Source organism: Elephas maximus, chromosome 25, assembly GCF_024166365.1.
Source record: "Elephas maximus indicus isolate mEleMax1 chromosome 25, mEleMax1 primary haplotype, whole genome shotgun sequence".
In the NCBI taxonomy this organism is placed as follows: Eukaryota; Metazoa; Chordata; class Mammalia; order Proboscidea; family Elephantidae; genus Elephas; species Elephas maximus.
The window spans coordinates 24011882-24028215 of NC_064843.1; the positions used below are offsets into that span (position 1 = coordinate 24011882).

At 41.2% G+C, this 16334-nt stretch overlaps 1 protein-coding gene across 2 annotated transcripts in view; it reads left to right on the forward strand.

Annotated features, from left to right (window-relative positions):
- The first annotated feature begins 250 nt into the window (after positions 1 to 250).
- The window catches only part of LOC126067568 (antileukoproteinase-like), an 85458-nt gene continuing 69374 nt past the window's right edge, over positions 251 to 16334 (forward strand). Inside the window, exons 1-4 of one of the 2 annotated variants that reach the window (XM_049869612.1) lie at positions 251 to 606; positions 1302 to 1463; positions 1938 to 2087; positions 3241 to 3400. In XM_049869612.1, the coding sequence (XP_049725569.1) occupies positions 522 to 606; positions 1302 to 1463; positions 1938 to 2087; positions 3241 to 3245 (402 nt within the window). In that variant the 5' untranslated portion in view covers positions 251 to 521 and the 3' untranslated portion in view covers positions 3246 to 3400. Of the gene's footprint in view, positions 607 to 1301; positions 1464 to 1937; positions 2088 to 3240; positions 3401 to 16334 lie in introns of those variants that run through there. The other variant, XM_049869611.1, reaches the window with a different exon arrangement.

Genomic DNA, 16334 nt, shown 5'->3' on the forward strand with positions numbered 1-16334 from the left:
ATCTGTTGGCTGAGTGATATGATATCTGATCTTTTGAGAAGGAACTTGCCTTGAGCAATCCAGCAAAGAGTTTCACAATCCCCGAGAGTTCAGGAGTGTGAGGTAGTGGTGTGTTGCACAAGGGCCTCAGCTGAAAGTCCACGTCTTTGGTTTCAGCTCCAGGTGTAACTAACACCTTTGCAATTGACCTGTTCTCCTTTCCTCCTATAAGGCTAATGGGCCCGGGCCCTCACAATGTTCAGGGCTCAGATGGACACTTGGGAGGGCCTCCTTATCAGCCTAGTGACATATTCCTGGCCAACTCCTCTTTCTTCCTGGTCTAGCTCTGTTGGCCTCATGGTCTTGCTTGGGACAGGGAAGAGCCATCATCTCCCTGGTGTCAGGATTGTTGGTCTCTGGCTAAGCTTCCTGCCTGTGCAATAACAGCTGGGAGGAGCCCAGGAAATTCTGGCCACACCCACTATGGAAGGTATAAAGAATGAGGTTTAGCCTTGGCCATCAAAGCCACCCCTGATTTCACCATGAAGTCCAATGGCATCTTCCCTCTTGTGGTGCTTCTTGCCCTGGGAACTCTGGCACCTTGGATTGTGGAAGGTGTTGAAAAGTGTGAGTTGGGGCGACCCTGGGCCAATCTTGGCTACAGGGTCAGACGTGGGATATCCTGGTGATGTGGGGGTGGCTCCTTCTCTAGGCTCTAATCTTGCAGCTTAGTTCCAGATCTCCTTGAGGGTGGGATTCATGCCCACCTGGGCACCAAAGTCTTTGTGCGGGATTCTGAGTATCTGGGATGGCTTCTTTTACCCAGCCATCTCATTGGCCCAGGTCTCCCTACCCCTCTATATTTATCCTTCATTCCTACCTCCCTCCCTCCCTCCCTCCCTTCCTCTCTCTCTCTCCCGTGTCCATCCCTCTCTTACTGTGTCTGTGACTCTCCAATCACCAGCTTGTGACTCCTTCTGGTTCTCCTTTGTTTCTGTCTGTTTGAATCCTTTAGTCTCTGTCTTTAAAAATATTTTCTGCCTCTCAGTCTCTAACTTGTGGATTCTATTTATCTTTGTGTACTTCTGTATCCATCACTCCTAGCCTTCCTCTACCTTTGTGTATCTTTGCCTTTCTCTGGGACAGGAGACCTTGGCTGGGAGCCCTGTGCCTGTTTTCCTGGCTCTGTGACTTCTCTGAGACATGTACCTGTCACTCTTCATGGAGGCCAGACAGGCATTTCCCTTTGGACTTTGTGGACGGCCACCTGGGTTAGACAGAATAGGACCAGTCTCCTCCTGACTGCTCGACCTTCTTTGCAGTGCCTTTGAAAGCTGGACTCTGCCCTCCTAGAAAACCTGCCAATTGCTTTAGATATGAGCCACCTGAGTGCAAGAGTGACTGGCAGTGTCCAGGGAAGAAGAGATGTTGCCCTGATATTTGTGGCATCAAATGCCTGGATCCTGTTGCGATCCTGAAACCAGGTGAGGAGGTGGGAGAGCTGGGTGGAAAGGAAGGATGCTGAGGACATAGCATCTAGGAGGAGGGGATCGAGCAATGGGGTCCTGCCATGATTCCTCCTTTCCAAGAGCTTTTTGAGCCAAGTGTGTCAGGCAGCCAGGGAGTCACGCTGCCCAGGCAGGTTTACCACCTAGCCAGTGAGCCAGGCAGCCTGTGGAAGGTCAGTCTATCAGGCAGTCATCTGGCCATTCGGATGGGCAGGCCATTGGCAGGCACGCATTCAGTCAGCACTAGACAGCTTGTCCCCTGTGCTCATGGGGAAGTGAGGGCTGGATGTCAGAGGAGAGTCAGATTCTCCCTTCAGGGGATGTGCAGACCTTAGGAAGGAGGTGGTGGTGACGGAGGTGGGGGGTGATTTGTCCTGCTCAGGGTGGGGCAGGAGAGGTGGCTGATGTCTGGGGTACAAGGTGTCTGACTTGCAGCCCTACTCTCTCCAGTTAACAAGAAGCCTGGGAAGTGCCCGGTGGTCCATGGTCAATGTAAGATGTTCAATATCCCCAATTACTGTGAAAAGGATGGCCAATGTGAGGGTGACTTCAAGTGCTGCAAAGGCATTTGTGGGAAAGTCTGTGTGGCCCCTGTGAAAGGTAAGGTAGGGGCTGGGGCAGACTGATCACATTGCCCCGGGCCTTCTCAGCCTCAACCCTCTGGAGGTCCAGGCAAATGGGCAGGGGGTTGGGAGGGGGTGGGGAGGCCTGAACCATACCCCCAGCACAGCCTCTGCCTGACCTCCTGTCCTTCAGTAGCACTGGTCCCCAGGCCTCAGGTCAAGGATTTCCTTAGCATCACCCATGGCTTTGATTCTATTCCAGCCTCTCTGAATGAGGGCCTTGGGCAAGTGACTCTGGGTCTCAGTTTGCATACCTGTAAAACGGACATAGTGAATGTGCTTTGTAAAGCACTGTGACCATGAACTACTTATTATTAAAGTTATTTCCAGCATGTTATCTCAGGTCAAAGCCCACAGAACCAGTGGAGTTTGAGGATAATCTAGCTCAATGCTCTGATTTAACAGCTGGGACACTCTGAGGCAATAGTCGGGGAAACCAAGACTTGACTGTACAACATGAAGAGCGCCCCCTAATGTGAACTATGCACTTGAGTTAATAATAGTGTCTAAATTTTGGTTCATCAGTTGTAACAAATGTACCACGTGAACGCAAGATGTTAATAATAAGAGAAAATGTGTGCAAGGGAGAAGGGGAATACGTGCACTCTGTACTTTCTGCAAGGTCCCCGGATGGTGCAAATGGCCTGTGCTTAACTACTAACCGAAAGGCTGGCTGTTCAAATCCAGCCGGCAGTGCTGTGGAAGAAAGTCCTGGCAACCTGCTTCTGTAAAGATTACAACCAAGCAACCCCTATGGAGCAGTTCTACTCTGTAACGCAGAACAGAGCCAGGCTCCCCTCGCCCTCCTCTTGCCTTTCTGAGTCTCGGAATGGGCTTGACAGCAGTGGGTTTAAGTTTTAGTTTTGGCATTTTCTGCATGATTTTTCTGTAAACCTAAAACAGGTCTTAAAAAAGTCTTTTAAAAAGTAAAACAAAAGAAAACCAACCCCTGCCTCCCCCAGAAATGAGATTTGAATATGAAATTTGAACCCAGTCTCCTGATACCAAGACTCTTTCGACTATACCACACATGGCTATTTTGTGTATCTCAGCGTTCCTCTGGGGGGAGGAATGTGGCAAGGAACTGCCTGGCTTCTACACTGAAACTCTGATCTGCTTTTCTCTCACAGCGTGAGTCCTGCCCTGTGATCTGGGAGCTCCCTCTCTGTCCCCTGCTTGGATCACTGGCGCTCTCCATGGTGAAGACTTGGTTCTGCCGCCAACACCTTCTTTGGGGAACTGCCAGGAAATGCTCTCTGACTGGTGAATGAATAAATGAGTATATTTCTCTCTGCACATCCTGCTTCTGTGTTTCATTGGCAGACACGAGTTGGGTAGGAGGGGATGAGGTGATGTCTGGATGTGAGGCTTCCCTCCAGATACGGGGTGTAAGGAAGAGGCTGAGGGGCTGGACAGGTATAAGTTTGCATCATGGGCCTGAAGGTACTGGCTCTGTGATTTTGGACAAGTGACTTTATCTCTCTGAATCTCAATAATTTCCATTTTTGCAAATAAAAATGACTTTCTCAGAGTGTTCTGAGCATTGGCGTATTCAGCATGTGCAAAATGAAGAGCAATGTTATCGGGCCCTAGCAGGCTTTCCAAAACTGGTAGATATTTGTTGGCTTCTGAGGTGATTTTGAGTTTCTTTTCAAGACACTAATTTCTTTCACCTTTAAATAAGAATACTGCCATGGTGGTCATCCAAGGCATAAAAATCGGTGTGTATTTGCCTGGAGCAACAAAGAAAGGAGAGTCAGGAATAGGAGGAGGGTATGGAAAGTGTGGCTAATTACCTCCATGAACAACTGCCTCCTTTGCTAGGAGACCCAAAGAACTGGATGGTGCCTGGCTACCATTACTGTACATTTTGATCAAAGATTCTATAAAATAATTCTGATCAAAAGGGGGAATGCAGAAGAGAATTAAAAATTCTCAAGGAATCCAGCATTTCTGGAGCCATGGAGGCTGGATCAACCCCCAAAACTATTGCCCTGAGATAATCCATAAACCTTGAACCGAAAATATCCCCTGAAGTCTTCTTAAAACTAAACAATAGTTTAGCTTAACTAGTAAAGAACGTCTGCCTTGGGCACTGTGCTCTTTTAAGATCTACTTATATGCGATCAAACTGACAACAGCAACTTGAAAGATTAGATAGAAAACTTATGGGGCAGCGAGTTCACGTCAATGGGGGAGGACCAACTCAGAAAAGGAGGGTGAGAATGGTTGCACATCTTGAAGAATGTTGTTGATGTCACTAAATTTTATGCGTAGAAACTGTTGAATTGGTGTATGTTCTGCTATGGATATTCTCAACAATTAAAACAATAAATTAAAATAAATTATTTAAAGAAAAAAAGGATGCTGCCATGGTGGGTTATGTATATGACATACTGTTGGCCAATACCACCCCAGAGAGTGGTGTCATTCTTGATTCCTGGGACCTGGGGGAGTAACAAGAACTTGGCTGCTGGAGCCAGGGGGCAGGCAGGGAACCTCTCTCCACATCTCTTTGTGACCTTTGGGCTCTAGAGGAAATGGAGAACTTGATTAGATAATGCTGATGATAATAATAATAATAAAGACAAAACAAAACTCTAATCCTTTCATGGAAGTCACTGGCCTAAGAAAATATTCCTTACCCCACTTAACCGATCTTTCCAGACCATCGGCAGGATGGGTTTAACGAACCATTTCAGAGAAAATGAAAAAGAGAGAGAGGCTTTTTATTCATTGTATAAGTGCAGTAGCTACCCCCCAAGCTGGCCCCCAATGATCCTCACACTTCTTGGTATTCACAACCTTGTGTAGTCTCCCCTGCAGCCCACATCTTTTCAGGATTGGTCCATGTGACCAATGAAATACTGCAGAAGTGATAGTTAGTTAGGTCCTTCTGAGATGAGGTGATAAAGAGACTGCAGCTTCCATCTGGGGAGCACGTGCACTCTCTCTCACTTCACTTACTCTGAGGGAAGCCAGCTGCCATGTCATGAAGACCCTCGCATGGAGAGGAACCGAAGCCTCCAACCTACAGCCTGGGAGGTGCTGAGCCCTACCAACAAACACGTGAGTGATCTTGGAATTGGACTTTTCAGCCCCAGTCAAGTGATGAAATGACTGCAGTCCCATCAGACAGCTTAACTGTAACCTCCTGAGAGACTACACCTAGCTAAGCTGTTCCTGGATTCCTTACCCTTCAACTGTGAGATAATACTTATGGTTTTAAGCTGCTACGTTTCGTGATAATTCGTTATGCAGCAATAGATAATATAATGAGGTTGGCCAAAAAATTTGACACTATAACCATATTAGGGCAGTAGAAGAAAAGAGAATTCTAGGCCAGTGTCGTCTTCTCTGAACATACTTGTGAAGATCCTAAATAAAATGGTAAAAGTTAGAATTCACTGGGGTTTTAAAAGCTTTCGTATAGTTTAACATTAATTCTTTATAAAAATTAAGAATAGAAATAAAAGGATAGAAATTAGTCCAAAAAAGGCACCTACCTGAAACTCTGTAGCAAAACCTACAAAAACTGAATTTGACACACGTAGACCTAGAAAGTAGAAGAAAAGATAATGATGGGGTAATGTCTTCTCTGAAAATAGCTGTCAAGATCCTTATCTATGGCATCAAAAACTAATTCAACGTTAGAATATCTAGCAAGGTAATTTAGAAATATACAATCATTTCAATTGTTTAAAAGCTTTCATAAAGTTCAACATTCTTTATAAAACTTAAGAACAGAAACCAAAGGATAAAAATTAAGCAAAAAAAAAAAAAAAAAAAAGGAGGTGGGGAAAGACCTACCTGAAATCTGTAGCAGACTTTACATAAAGTTGCATTTTCAAAAATATTGTTACTAAAGTAAAAGATAGCATAAGGATTTCCCCCACTACCACTATTAATCAACAGTGTATGAGCTATTCAAGACTATGTAATAGGGTGAGATACAGGAATAAGGTATATAAAATTGGAAAAAAGATACAAAATTGTCATTATTTGCAGACAATATAATTTCTTAAACAATTTAAGAGACTAAATAAAATCGATAAAATCGGATTCATTAAAGTTGCTGGGTATAAGGTTGATATACAAAACTCTATAGGTTAATATACATTATTTATAACCAATCAGAAATAATAGAAGTAGGCAAAAACAATCAAAGACACAAACCCTGCAAAGTACTTAGGAATAAAGAAAAAATACGCCAGGCCTTAGCGGATTAAAAAAAAACCCAACACACTGAAAATATAAAGTAAGGACTGAATAAACACAAAAACCAGCTTCGGTTTGGAAATCCTCAGTAAAATAAAGATGGCAGTTCTTTTAAAAATCATGGATAAATTTAGAGTAATGGCAAAACAAACAAACAAAAAACACACCTTGATATGATTTTTAAAAAGAACTTGACAAAATGATTCTTCAGTTAATGTATTAGCATAAAAGACACAGAAGTGTCAAGACTATTTTCTAAAAGTACAAGTGTGGGACCCACCCAGACAAGAGTCAAAAGATATTAACTCTGTAGTAATTAATGTAGTAAAATGTTAATGCAGGAATAAACGAATAGTCAAATGGAATAGAACAAAATGACTGTGATCATTAAGGTTTTGTGTCAGCTTTGGCTGGGCCATAATTCTCAGTGGTTTGGCAGTTACAACGTAGTTTGGCAGTGGGATAATGACGTAATCACTGCCGTGATGAAATCTGATGTAATGTGATCACCTTCATGATGAGATCTGCTGTGAGTAGCCAATCAGTTGAAAGGGATTTTCCTCAGGGGTGTGGCCTGCATCTAATATAGGTGGACTTTCGGGCAAGGCTCATGGGTTTTTGCTTGCTCTGGATCCTGTAGCTGGCTCCTGTTCATCTGACTTCCAGTTCTTGGGACCTGAACTAGCAGTTTGGCTGTCTTGCCTGCCAATCTTGGGATTCGTCGGTCTCCGCAACTTATGGGCCGGAGGCCTGCTGTCTGACCTGCTGATCTTAGGTTCACTAGGCCCTGCAGCTACGTGAGTCAGGAGAAGCCTCCAGTCTGATCCACAGACTTGGGACTTTCCAGCCTCTACAGCTGCGTGGGCCATTTCCTTGATGTAAATATATGTATTTATATGCTTTACTGGTTTTGCCTCTCTGAAGAAACCAGCCTAAGACAATGACTAAAAAGAAACCTGTGTGTTTATGGAAACTTGTTATATGAAAAGGAAGAATTTTTACAACTGGGTAGGGCAAAGCTCAAACTAGTAATGAAAGCCATTGGCTTTTTTCTTTTTTAAAGTCCACGTTGGCTTTTGTTGTTTTAACAGCAATCTCTAATAGAGTGAATGAATTTTGTTTGTTCTATTAAGCCATTAAGTTTTTTAAAGTAAATTTTTCAAAATTTAGAGTAATTTTAGATTTACAGAGAAGTTACAAAGATAGTCTAGAGAGTTCCCATATACCCCTCATCTCTTTTCTCCTATTGTTAACATCTTACATAACCATGGTACATTTGTCAAAGCGAAGAAATTAACATTGATCTATTACTATTAACTAAGCTCTAGGCTTTATTTGGACTTTACCAGTTTTTCCACTAATGTCCTTTTTCTGTTCCAGGATACAATCTAGGATACATGTTGCACTGATGCACTTGACTTTTAAGCACGTACACACAAACACATCCCTCTACCTCACACGACATATACCTAAACTTTTTCAAAATGAATTAAATATTTCTTTTTAAAAAATAAAATTTGAAGCAATATCTTTATAACTGGGGAAGGGAAGATGTCCTTAAGCAAGGCCCAAAATATTGACTAATGAGGAAAATATTGATAAATTTATGTACATCCCCAATTAATTTTGTCTGTATGAAGAAACACAAAACAGTTGAACCGTAAGTGTGAGTCTGAGAAAAAACATTTAAAATGGTGACCTCGAGCAATGAATTAGTTTTCAAAATATATAATGCATCTTCACAAATCAATAAGAAAAAGGCAAGTCAGGGCCAGGGGAGCTATGCATAATGACAAGTAATTCAAACAAAAAGAAATCCATGTCGCAAAAATGTGAAAATATTTATCTCACTATTCATTTATCATGGCATTGCACATGAAAACAAGGATGAGATACAATTTTTTGGCTGCCAGATTGGTGAGGATAAGAAAACAAAGGGATTGTTTCAAAGTTTGCATAGGAAAGAGTTTCAGGCCCTTCTCTGTAACAGGAAGGAACCATTAGGAAATGTGCTGGGTGCTAGGATCTCTGTGCTCTAGATGAGGCAATTTTGGTGGCACCACATCCATTGGGGAAGCTCGAAGTTGTGTAACTTGAGATGGACCACAAAGTCTCGTCTGCCTTTCCCAGGAGATCCAGTGTCCTCTTCCCCATTCTAGTGCTCCTTGCACTTAGAACCCAGGTGTCCTGGACTGTGGAACACTGGTTTAGAGTCACCCTCATCTTGCCTGGACCCAACAAGCTTTGATTTGGACTTCTCTCCAAGCTTTGATTTCAGAGCCATACTTCTGTAGACTTCTCGGGGGTGGTAACACTGGGCTCCTGAATCTAAGCATTGACTCAGCTGAAACAATTGCTAGCCATTTATCGCTGAACCAGCTCTCACTCATGGTGACCCCGTATGTGTCAGAGTAGAACTGTGCTCCATAGGGCTTTCAAGGAGTGATTTTTTGGAAGCAGATTGCCAGGCCATTCTTTTGAGGAACTCTGGGCGGTGGGGCACTCTGAGCCACTAACCTTTTGGTTAGCAGGCAAGCACGTTAACTGTTAGCACTATCCAGGGACTCCGGAAGCAATTAGTAAGCATCCAGAAACCTGACCAAGCAGGGGCGGATTAAGTCATGTAAGAGTCCTAAACCCTGATAATGTGTGGTGCTCCTTCTTCCCCCATTTTAATGGGATACGTGAGTCATATATACATATATATATACATGAATATGTATCTCTGTATACGTGTGTGTGTCTTAGCTAGCCATGACCTAACTTCTTTTTAAATGTGACTATAACATTAGTGATTGAACATAAGTGATGTAAGGTATTTTAGCAGAATTAGGTGAACCGGATTATAAAATTTTCAGTAGATGCTGGGTACTAAGATTTTTACTATATACTACATTTTCTACAAAAAAGAAAATTCCTCATAGTCTACAACAATGGAAATGAATCAGTGAACTCAGCTGTTTCAACAATCAGTGTAAAATCCTATGGATTTCCTACAACAAAATTGACTCTCACCAGATTTGCTTTAAATGGCCCATCCTTCAATTTTGTTGCTTGTTTTATAACAAATCCCATAATTTTAAATGGACAAATGCCATAAAAGGAAATTTAATGATCAGAAAACAAATATAACAACAAATTACTATATTTTATTTTTAGATAGATCTTTCATCTCTAAGATGTTATAATTTAAAACATTTCTTTCTATTCTGTGCTCTTACAAATTCTTCAATGATTCTGTCACAATTAAGCTGCTGAATAATATCTATGTCCATACATAAGAAGGGTAACGAATCGAGTATTTCTTGAATCACTGTTGTATGCTGAAGGTTTTTGAGTCTGCTTAGGGATAAAAAAAAAAAAAAAAAAAAAATTTTTTTTGTTTTTTTTTTGGGGATGAAAATTAGGGTTCTGCTGTGCAATTTGTGGTCATTAAAGTTAGGAATATGCATAAAGCAATGTCAACATTGGGAAATATGCACTGTATTTTATCTTCTATTATGGAATCATACATGCATACGTGAGTTAAAAAATTTTTTTTAAATTGTGCTTTAGGTGAAAGTTTCCAGCTCAGGTTAATTTCTCATACAAAAATTTATGCACATATTGTTATGTGACACTAGTCGCAATCCCTATAATGTGATAGCACACTCCGTCTTTCCACCCTAGGTTTCCCGTGTCCATCCAACCAGCTCCTGTATCCTTCTGCCTTCTCATCCTGCCTCCAGATAGGAGCCGCCCATTTAGTCTTGTGTATCCACTTGAACTAAGAAGCACATTCTTTACAAGTGTTACTTTACATTTTATAGTCCAGTCTAACCTTTGTCTTAAGAGTGGGCTTCGAGAACGGCTTTAGTTCTGGGTTAACAGTGTGTCTGGGGGCCATGGCTTCGAGGGTTTCTCCAGTCTCAGTCGACCTTTAAATTTGGTCTTTTTACATGAATTTGACTTCTGCACCATGTTTTTCTCCTGCTCCTTCAAGGACTCCACTCTGTGTTGTGCTCCCTGTCAGGGCAGTCATTGGTGTAGCCGGGTAGCATCTAGTTCTGGTCCCAGGCTGATGCAGTCTCTCATTTATGCTGCCCTTTCGTCTCTTGGGAAACCCTGGTGGCGTAGTGGTTAAGTGCTATGGCTGCTAACCAAGAGGTCAGCAGTCCAAATCCGCCAGGCTCTCCTTGGAAACTCTGTGGGGCAGTTCTACTCTGTCCTATAGGGTTGCCTTGAGTCCGAATCAACTCAATGGCAGGGTGTTTGGTTTTTTCTTTGGTTTTTGTCTCTTGGGCTAATATTTTCCTTGTGTCTTTGGTGTTCTTCATTCTCCTTTGCTCCAGGTGGTTTGGGACAAATTGGTGCATCTTAGATGGCCACTCAAAAGCTATTAGGACCCCAGATATCACTCACCAAAGTGGGATGTTGGACATTTTCTTAATAAACTTTGTTACGTCAATTAACCTAGATGTCCCCGAAACCATGGTTCCCAGACCCCAGTCTCAGCTATTTTGTCCCTTAAAGTGTTTGGATGGATTCAGGGAACTTCTTAGCTTTTGGTTTAGTCTAGTTGTGCTGACTTCCCCTGTATTATGTGTTGTCCTTCCCTTCACCTAAGATAATTCTTGTCCACGTGTTTGTCAGTTTGTCATACCGTGGGGGCTCATGTGTTGCTGTGATGTTGGAAGCTATGCCACCGGTATTCAGATACCAGCAGGGTCTCCCATGGAGGACAGGTTTCAGCTGAGCTTCCAGACTAAGACAGACTAGGAAGAAGGACCCGGCAGCCTACTTCTGAAAAGAATCAGCCAGTGAAAACCTTATGAATAGCAGCAGAACATTGTCTGATACAGTGCCAGAAGATGAGCCCCCCCGGGTTGGAAGGCACGCAGAAGATGACTGGGCAAGAGCTACCTCCTCAAAGTAAAGTTGACTTTAATGACATGATGGAGTCAAGCTTTTGGAACCTTTATATGCTGATGTGGAGTGACTCAAAATGAGAAGAAATAGCTGCAAACATCCCAAAAATACTACCTTGAATATACCCCACCTGAATTTAGAGACCATCTTAAGAATACATTTGGCATGTTGGACACTGATGACCGAAGACCAGACGAGTTGTGGAATGACATCAAGGACATCATCCATGAAGAAAGCAAGAGGTTGTTAAAAAGACAAGAAAGAAAGGAAAGACCAAAATGAATGTCAGAAGAGACTCTGAAACTTGCTCTTGAACATCAAGTAGCTAAAGCAAAAGGAAGAAATGATGAAGTAAAAGAATTGAACAGAAGATTTCACAGGGCATCTCAAGAAAAGTAAAGTATTATAATGACATGTGCAAAGACCTGGAGATAGAAAACCAAAAGGGAAGAACATACTCGGCATTTCTCACACTGAAAGAACTGAAGAAAAAATTCAAGCTTTGAGTTGCAATGGTGAAGGATTCCATGGGGGAAAATATTAAACGACCCAGGAAGCATCAAAAGAAGATGGAAGGAATACACGGAGTCATTATACCAAAAAAGAATCAGTCAACGTTCAACCCTTTCAAGAGGTAGCATAGGATAAGGAACCTGTGGTGATGAAGGAAGAAGTCCAAGCTACACCAAAGGCACTGGCGAAAAACAAGGCTCCAGGAGTCGACAAAATATCAATTGAGATGTTTCAAGAAATGGATGCAGTGCTGGAAGCGGTCACTAGTCCATGCCAAGAAATGTGGAAGACAGCTACCTGGCCAACTGACTGGAAGAGATCCATATTTATGCCTATTCCCAAGAAAGGTGATCCAACCAAATGTGGAAATTATAGAACAATGTCATTAATATCATACACAAGCAAAATTTTGCTGAAGATCATTCAAAAACAGCTGCAGTAGTATATTGACAGGGAACTTCCAGAAATTCAGGCTGGTTTCAGAAGAGGACGTGGAACCAGGGATATCATTGCTGATATCAGATGGATCCTGACAGAAAGCAGAGAATACCAGAAGGATGTTTACCTGTGTTTTATTAACTAATCAAAGGCATTCGACTGTGTGGATCATAACAAATTATGGATAACATTGAGAAGAATGGGAATCCAGAACACATAATTGTGCTCATGAGGAACCTGTACATAGATCAAGAGGCAGTCGTTCAAACAGAACAAGGGGATACTGCATGGTTTAAAGTCAGAAAAGGTGTGCATCAGGGTTGTATCCTTTCACCATACCTATTCAATCTGTACGCTGAGCAAATAATTTGAGAAGCTGGACTGTATGAAGAAGAAGGGGGCATCAGGATTGGAGGAAGACTCGTTAACAAACCTGCGTTATGCAGATGACACAACCTTGCTTACTGAAAGTGAAGAGGACTTGAGCACTTATTGATGAAGATCAAAGACCACAGCCTTCAGTATGGATTACACTTCAACATAAGTAAAACAAAAAATCCTCAAAACTGGACTAATAAGAAACACCATGATAAATGGAGAAAAGATTGAGGTTATCAAGGATTTCATTTTACTTGGATCCACAATCAATACCCACAGAAGCAGTTGTCAAGAAATCAAAAGACGCATTGCATTGGGTAAATCTGCTGTAAAGGACCTCTTTAAAGGGTTGAAAAGCAAAGATGTCATCTTGAAGACTAAGGTGTGCCTGACCCAAGCCATGGTACTTTCAATTGCATCATACGCATGTGATAGCTGAACAATGACTAAGGAAGACGGAAGAAGAACTGACGCCTTTGAATTGTGGTGTTGGCAAAGAATACTGAATATACCATGGACTGCTAAAAGAATGAACAAATCTGTCTTGGAAGAAGTACGACCAGAATGCTCCTTAGAAGCAAGGATGGCAAGACTACATCTTACATACTTTGGACATGTTATCAGGAGGGATCAGTACCTGGAGAAGGACATCATGCTTGGTAAAGTACAGGGTCAACAAAAAAGAGGAAGACCCTCAATGAGATGGATTGACACAGTGGCTGCAACAGTGGGCTCAAGCATAACAATGACTGAGCATGGTGCAAGACAGGGCAGTGTTTCCTTTTGTAGTACACAGGGTCACTGTAGGTCCGAATCGACTCGACGGTATCTAACAACAACACTGTCTGGTTAGTGAGTTCCCCTCTCCCTCCTTCCCACTCTTGTTACCTTCAGAGAATATTTTCTTCTGTGTTTAAACCTTTTCTTGAGTTCCTATAATTGTTGTCTCATACATTTGTCCTTTTGCAACTGACTAATTTCACTCAGCGTAATGCCTTCTAGATTCATCCATGTCGTGAGATGTTTTGCGGATTCATCATTGTCCTTTATTGTTGCCTAGTATTCCATTTTGTGTATGCACCATAATTTGTTTATCCATTTGTCCGTTCCTGAGCACCTAGGTTGTTTCCATCTTTTTGCTATTGGGAACAGTGCTGCACTGAACATGGGTGTGCATATATCCATTCATGTCATGGCTCTTATTTCTCTAGGATGTATTCCAAGGAGTGAGATTGCTGGATCCCATGGTACTTCTATTTCTAGCTTTTTAAGGAAGTGCCAAATCGATTTTCAAAGTGGTTGTACCATTTTACATTCCCACCAGCAGTGTATAAGTGTTCCAGTCATTCCACAACCTCTTCAGCATTTATTATTTTGTGTTTTTTGGATTAGTGCTAGCCTTGTTGGAGTGAGATGGTATCTTATTGTAGTTTTAATTTACGTTTCTCTAATGGCTTTTTTTTTTTTTTTTTAATGATCACGAGTATTTCCTCTATGTCTGTTAGCCACCTGAATGTGTCCTTTGGTAAAGTGCCTGTTCATATCCTTTGCCCATTTTTTAATTGGGTTATTTGTCTTTTTGTTGCTGAGGTTTTGCAGTATCTTGTAGATTTTAGATATTAGACCCTGATCAGATATGCTGTAGCCAAAAATTTTTTTCCCAGTCTGTAGGTTGTCTTTTTACTCTTTTGGTGAAGTCCTTTGACGAGCATAAGTGTTTGATTTTTAGGAGCTCCCGGTTATCTAGTTTCTGTTCTGGTGTTTGTCCATTGTTAGTTATGGTTTGTGTTCTGTTTAGCCACGTATCAGGGCTCCTAGCGTTGTCCCTATTTTTTTTTTCCATGATCTTTATCGTTTTAGATTTTATGTTTAGGTCTTTGATCCATTTTGAGTTAGTTTTTGTACGTGGTGTGAGGTATGGGTTTTGTTTCAATTTTTTGCAGATGGATATCCAGTTATGACAGCACCATTTGTTAAAGAGACTATCTTTTCCCCATTTAGCAGACTTTGGGGTTTTGTCAAATATCAACTGCTCATATGTGGATGGACTTATGTCTGCATTCTCAATTCTGTCCATTGGCCTATGTGTCTGTTATTGTACCGGCACCAGGCTGTTTTGACTACTGTGGTGGTAAAATACGTTCTAAGATCAGATAGAGTGAACCCTCTCACTTTATTCTTCTTTTTCAGTAATGCTTTACTTATCCTGGGTCTCTTCCCTTTCCATATGAAGTTGGTGATTTGTTTTTCCATCCTGTTGAAAAATGTCATTGGAGTTTGGATAGGGATTCCGTTGTATCTGTAGATTGCTTAGGGTAGAACTGACATTTTCACAATGTTGAGTCTTCCTATCCACGAGGAAGGTATGTTTTTCTACTTACGTAGGTCACTTTTGGTTTCTTGCAGTACTGTCATGTAGTTTTCTTTGTATAGATCTTTTACATATCTGGTTAGATTTATTCCTAAGTATTTTATCTTCTTGGGGGCTATTGTAAATGGTTTTGATTTGATTTCCTCTTTGAAGTTCTCTTTGTTGGTGTAGAAGAATTCAACTGATTTGTGTATGTTTAGCTTGTATCTTGATAACTTTGCTGAAATCTTCTCTTAGTTCCAGTAGTTTTCTTGTGGATTCTTTGGGGTTTTCTGTGAATAAGATCATATCATCTGCAAATAGGGATACTTTGACTTCTTCCTCACCAATTTGGATGCCCTTTATTTCTTTTTCTTGCCTTATTACTCTGGCTGGGACCTCCAGCACATGTTGAATAAGAGTGGTCATAAAGGGCATCTTTGTCTGGTTCCTGTTCTCAAGGGGAACGCTTTCAAACTCTTTCCATTTAGGATGATGTTGGCTGTTGGCTTTGTGTATATGCCCTTTATTATGGTGAGGGATTCCCCTTCTCTTCTTATTTTGCTGAGAGTTTTATTTTTTTTAATCATGAATGAGTGTCAGAATTTGCTAAAAGCCTTTTCTGCATCAATTGATAAGATCGTGTGGTTCTTGTCTTTTGTTTTATTTATGTCATGGATTACATTGATTGCTTTTCTAATGTTGAACCATCCCTGCATACCTGGTATGAATCCCACTTGGCCATGGTGAATCTTTTTTTTTTTTTTTTGATATGTTGTTGAATTCTATTGGCTAGAATTTTGTTGAGGATTTTTGCATCTATGTCATGAGGGATATTGGTCTGTAATTTTCTTTTTTGTGGCATCTACCTTGATTTGTGTTAGTTTAGGCTGATAGTGTGTTTCCAGAAATCTTTCCATTTCCTCTAGGTTTTCAAATTTGTTGGAGTACAATTTTTCATAGTATTCTGTTATGATCCTTTTAATTTCATTTGGGTCTGTTGTGCTATTGCCCATCTCGTTTCTTATTTGGGTTATGTGCTTCCTCTCCTGTTTTCCTTTTGTCAGTTTGGCCGATGGTTTATCGATTTTGTTGATCTTTTCAAAGAACCAGCTTTTGGTCTTGTTAACTCTTTCCATTGTTTTTCTATTCTCTATTTCATTTATTTCTGCTTTAATTTTTATTATTTCCTTTCTTCTGGTGCCCGTGTGCTTCTTTTGCTACTCTCTTTTCTATTTGTTCGAGTTGTAGGGTTAATGTTTTGGTTTTGGTCCTTTCTTCTTTTTGGATGTGTGCATTCGTTGCTATATATTGACCTCTGAGCACTGCTTTTGTTGTGTTGCAAAGGTTCTGGTAGGATGTGTTTTCATTCTCATTTGATTCTATAAATTTCTTTATTCTGTTCTTGATTTCTTCTGT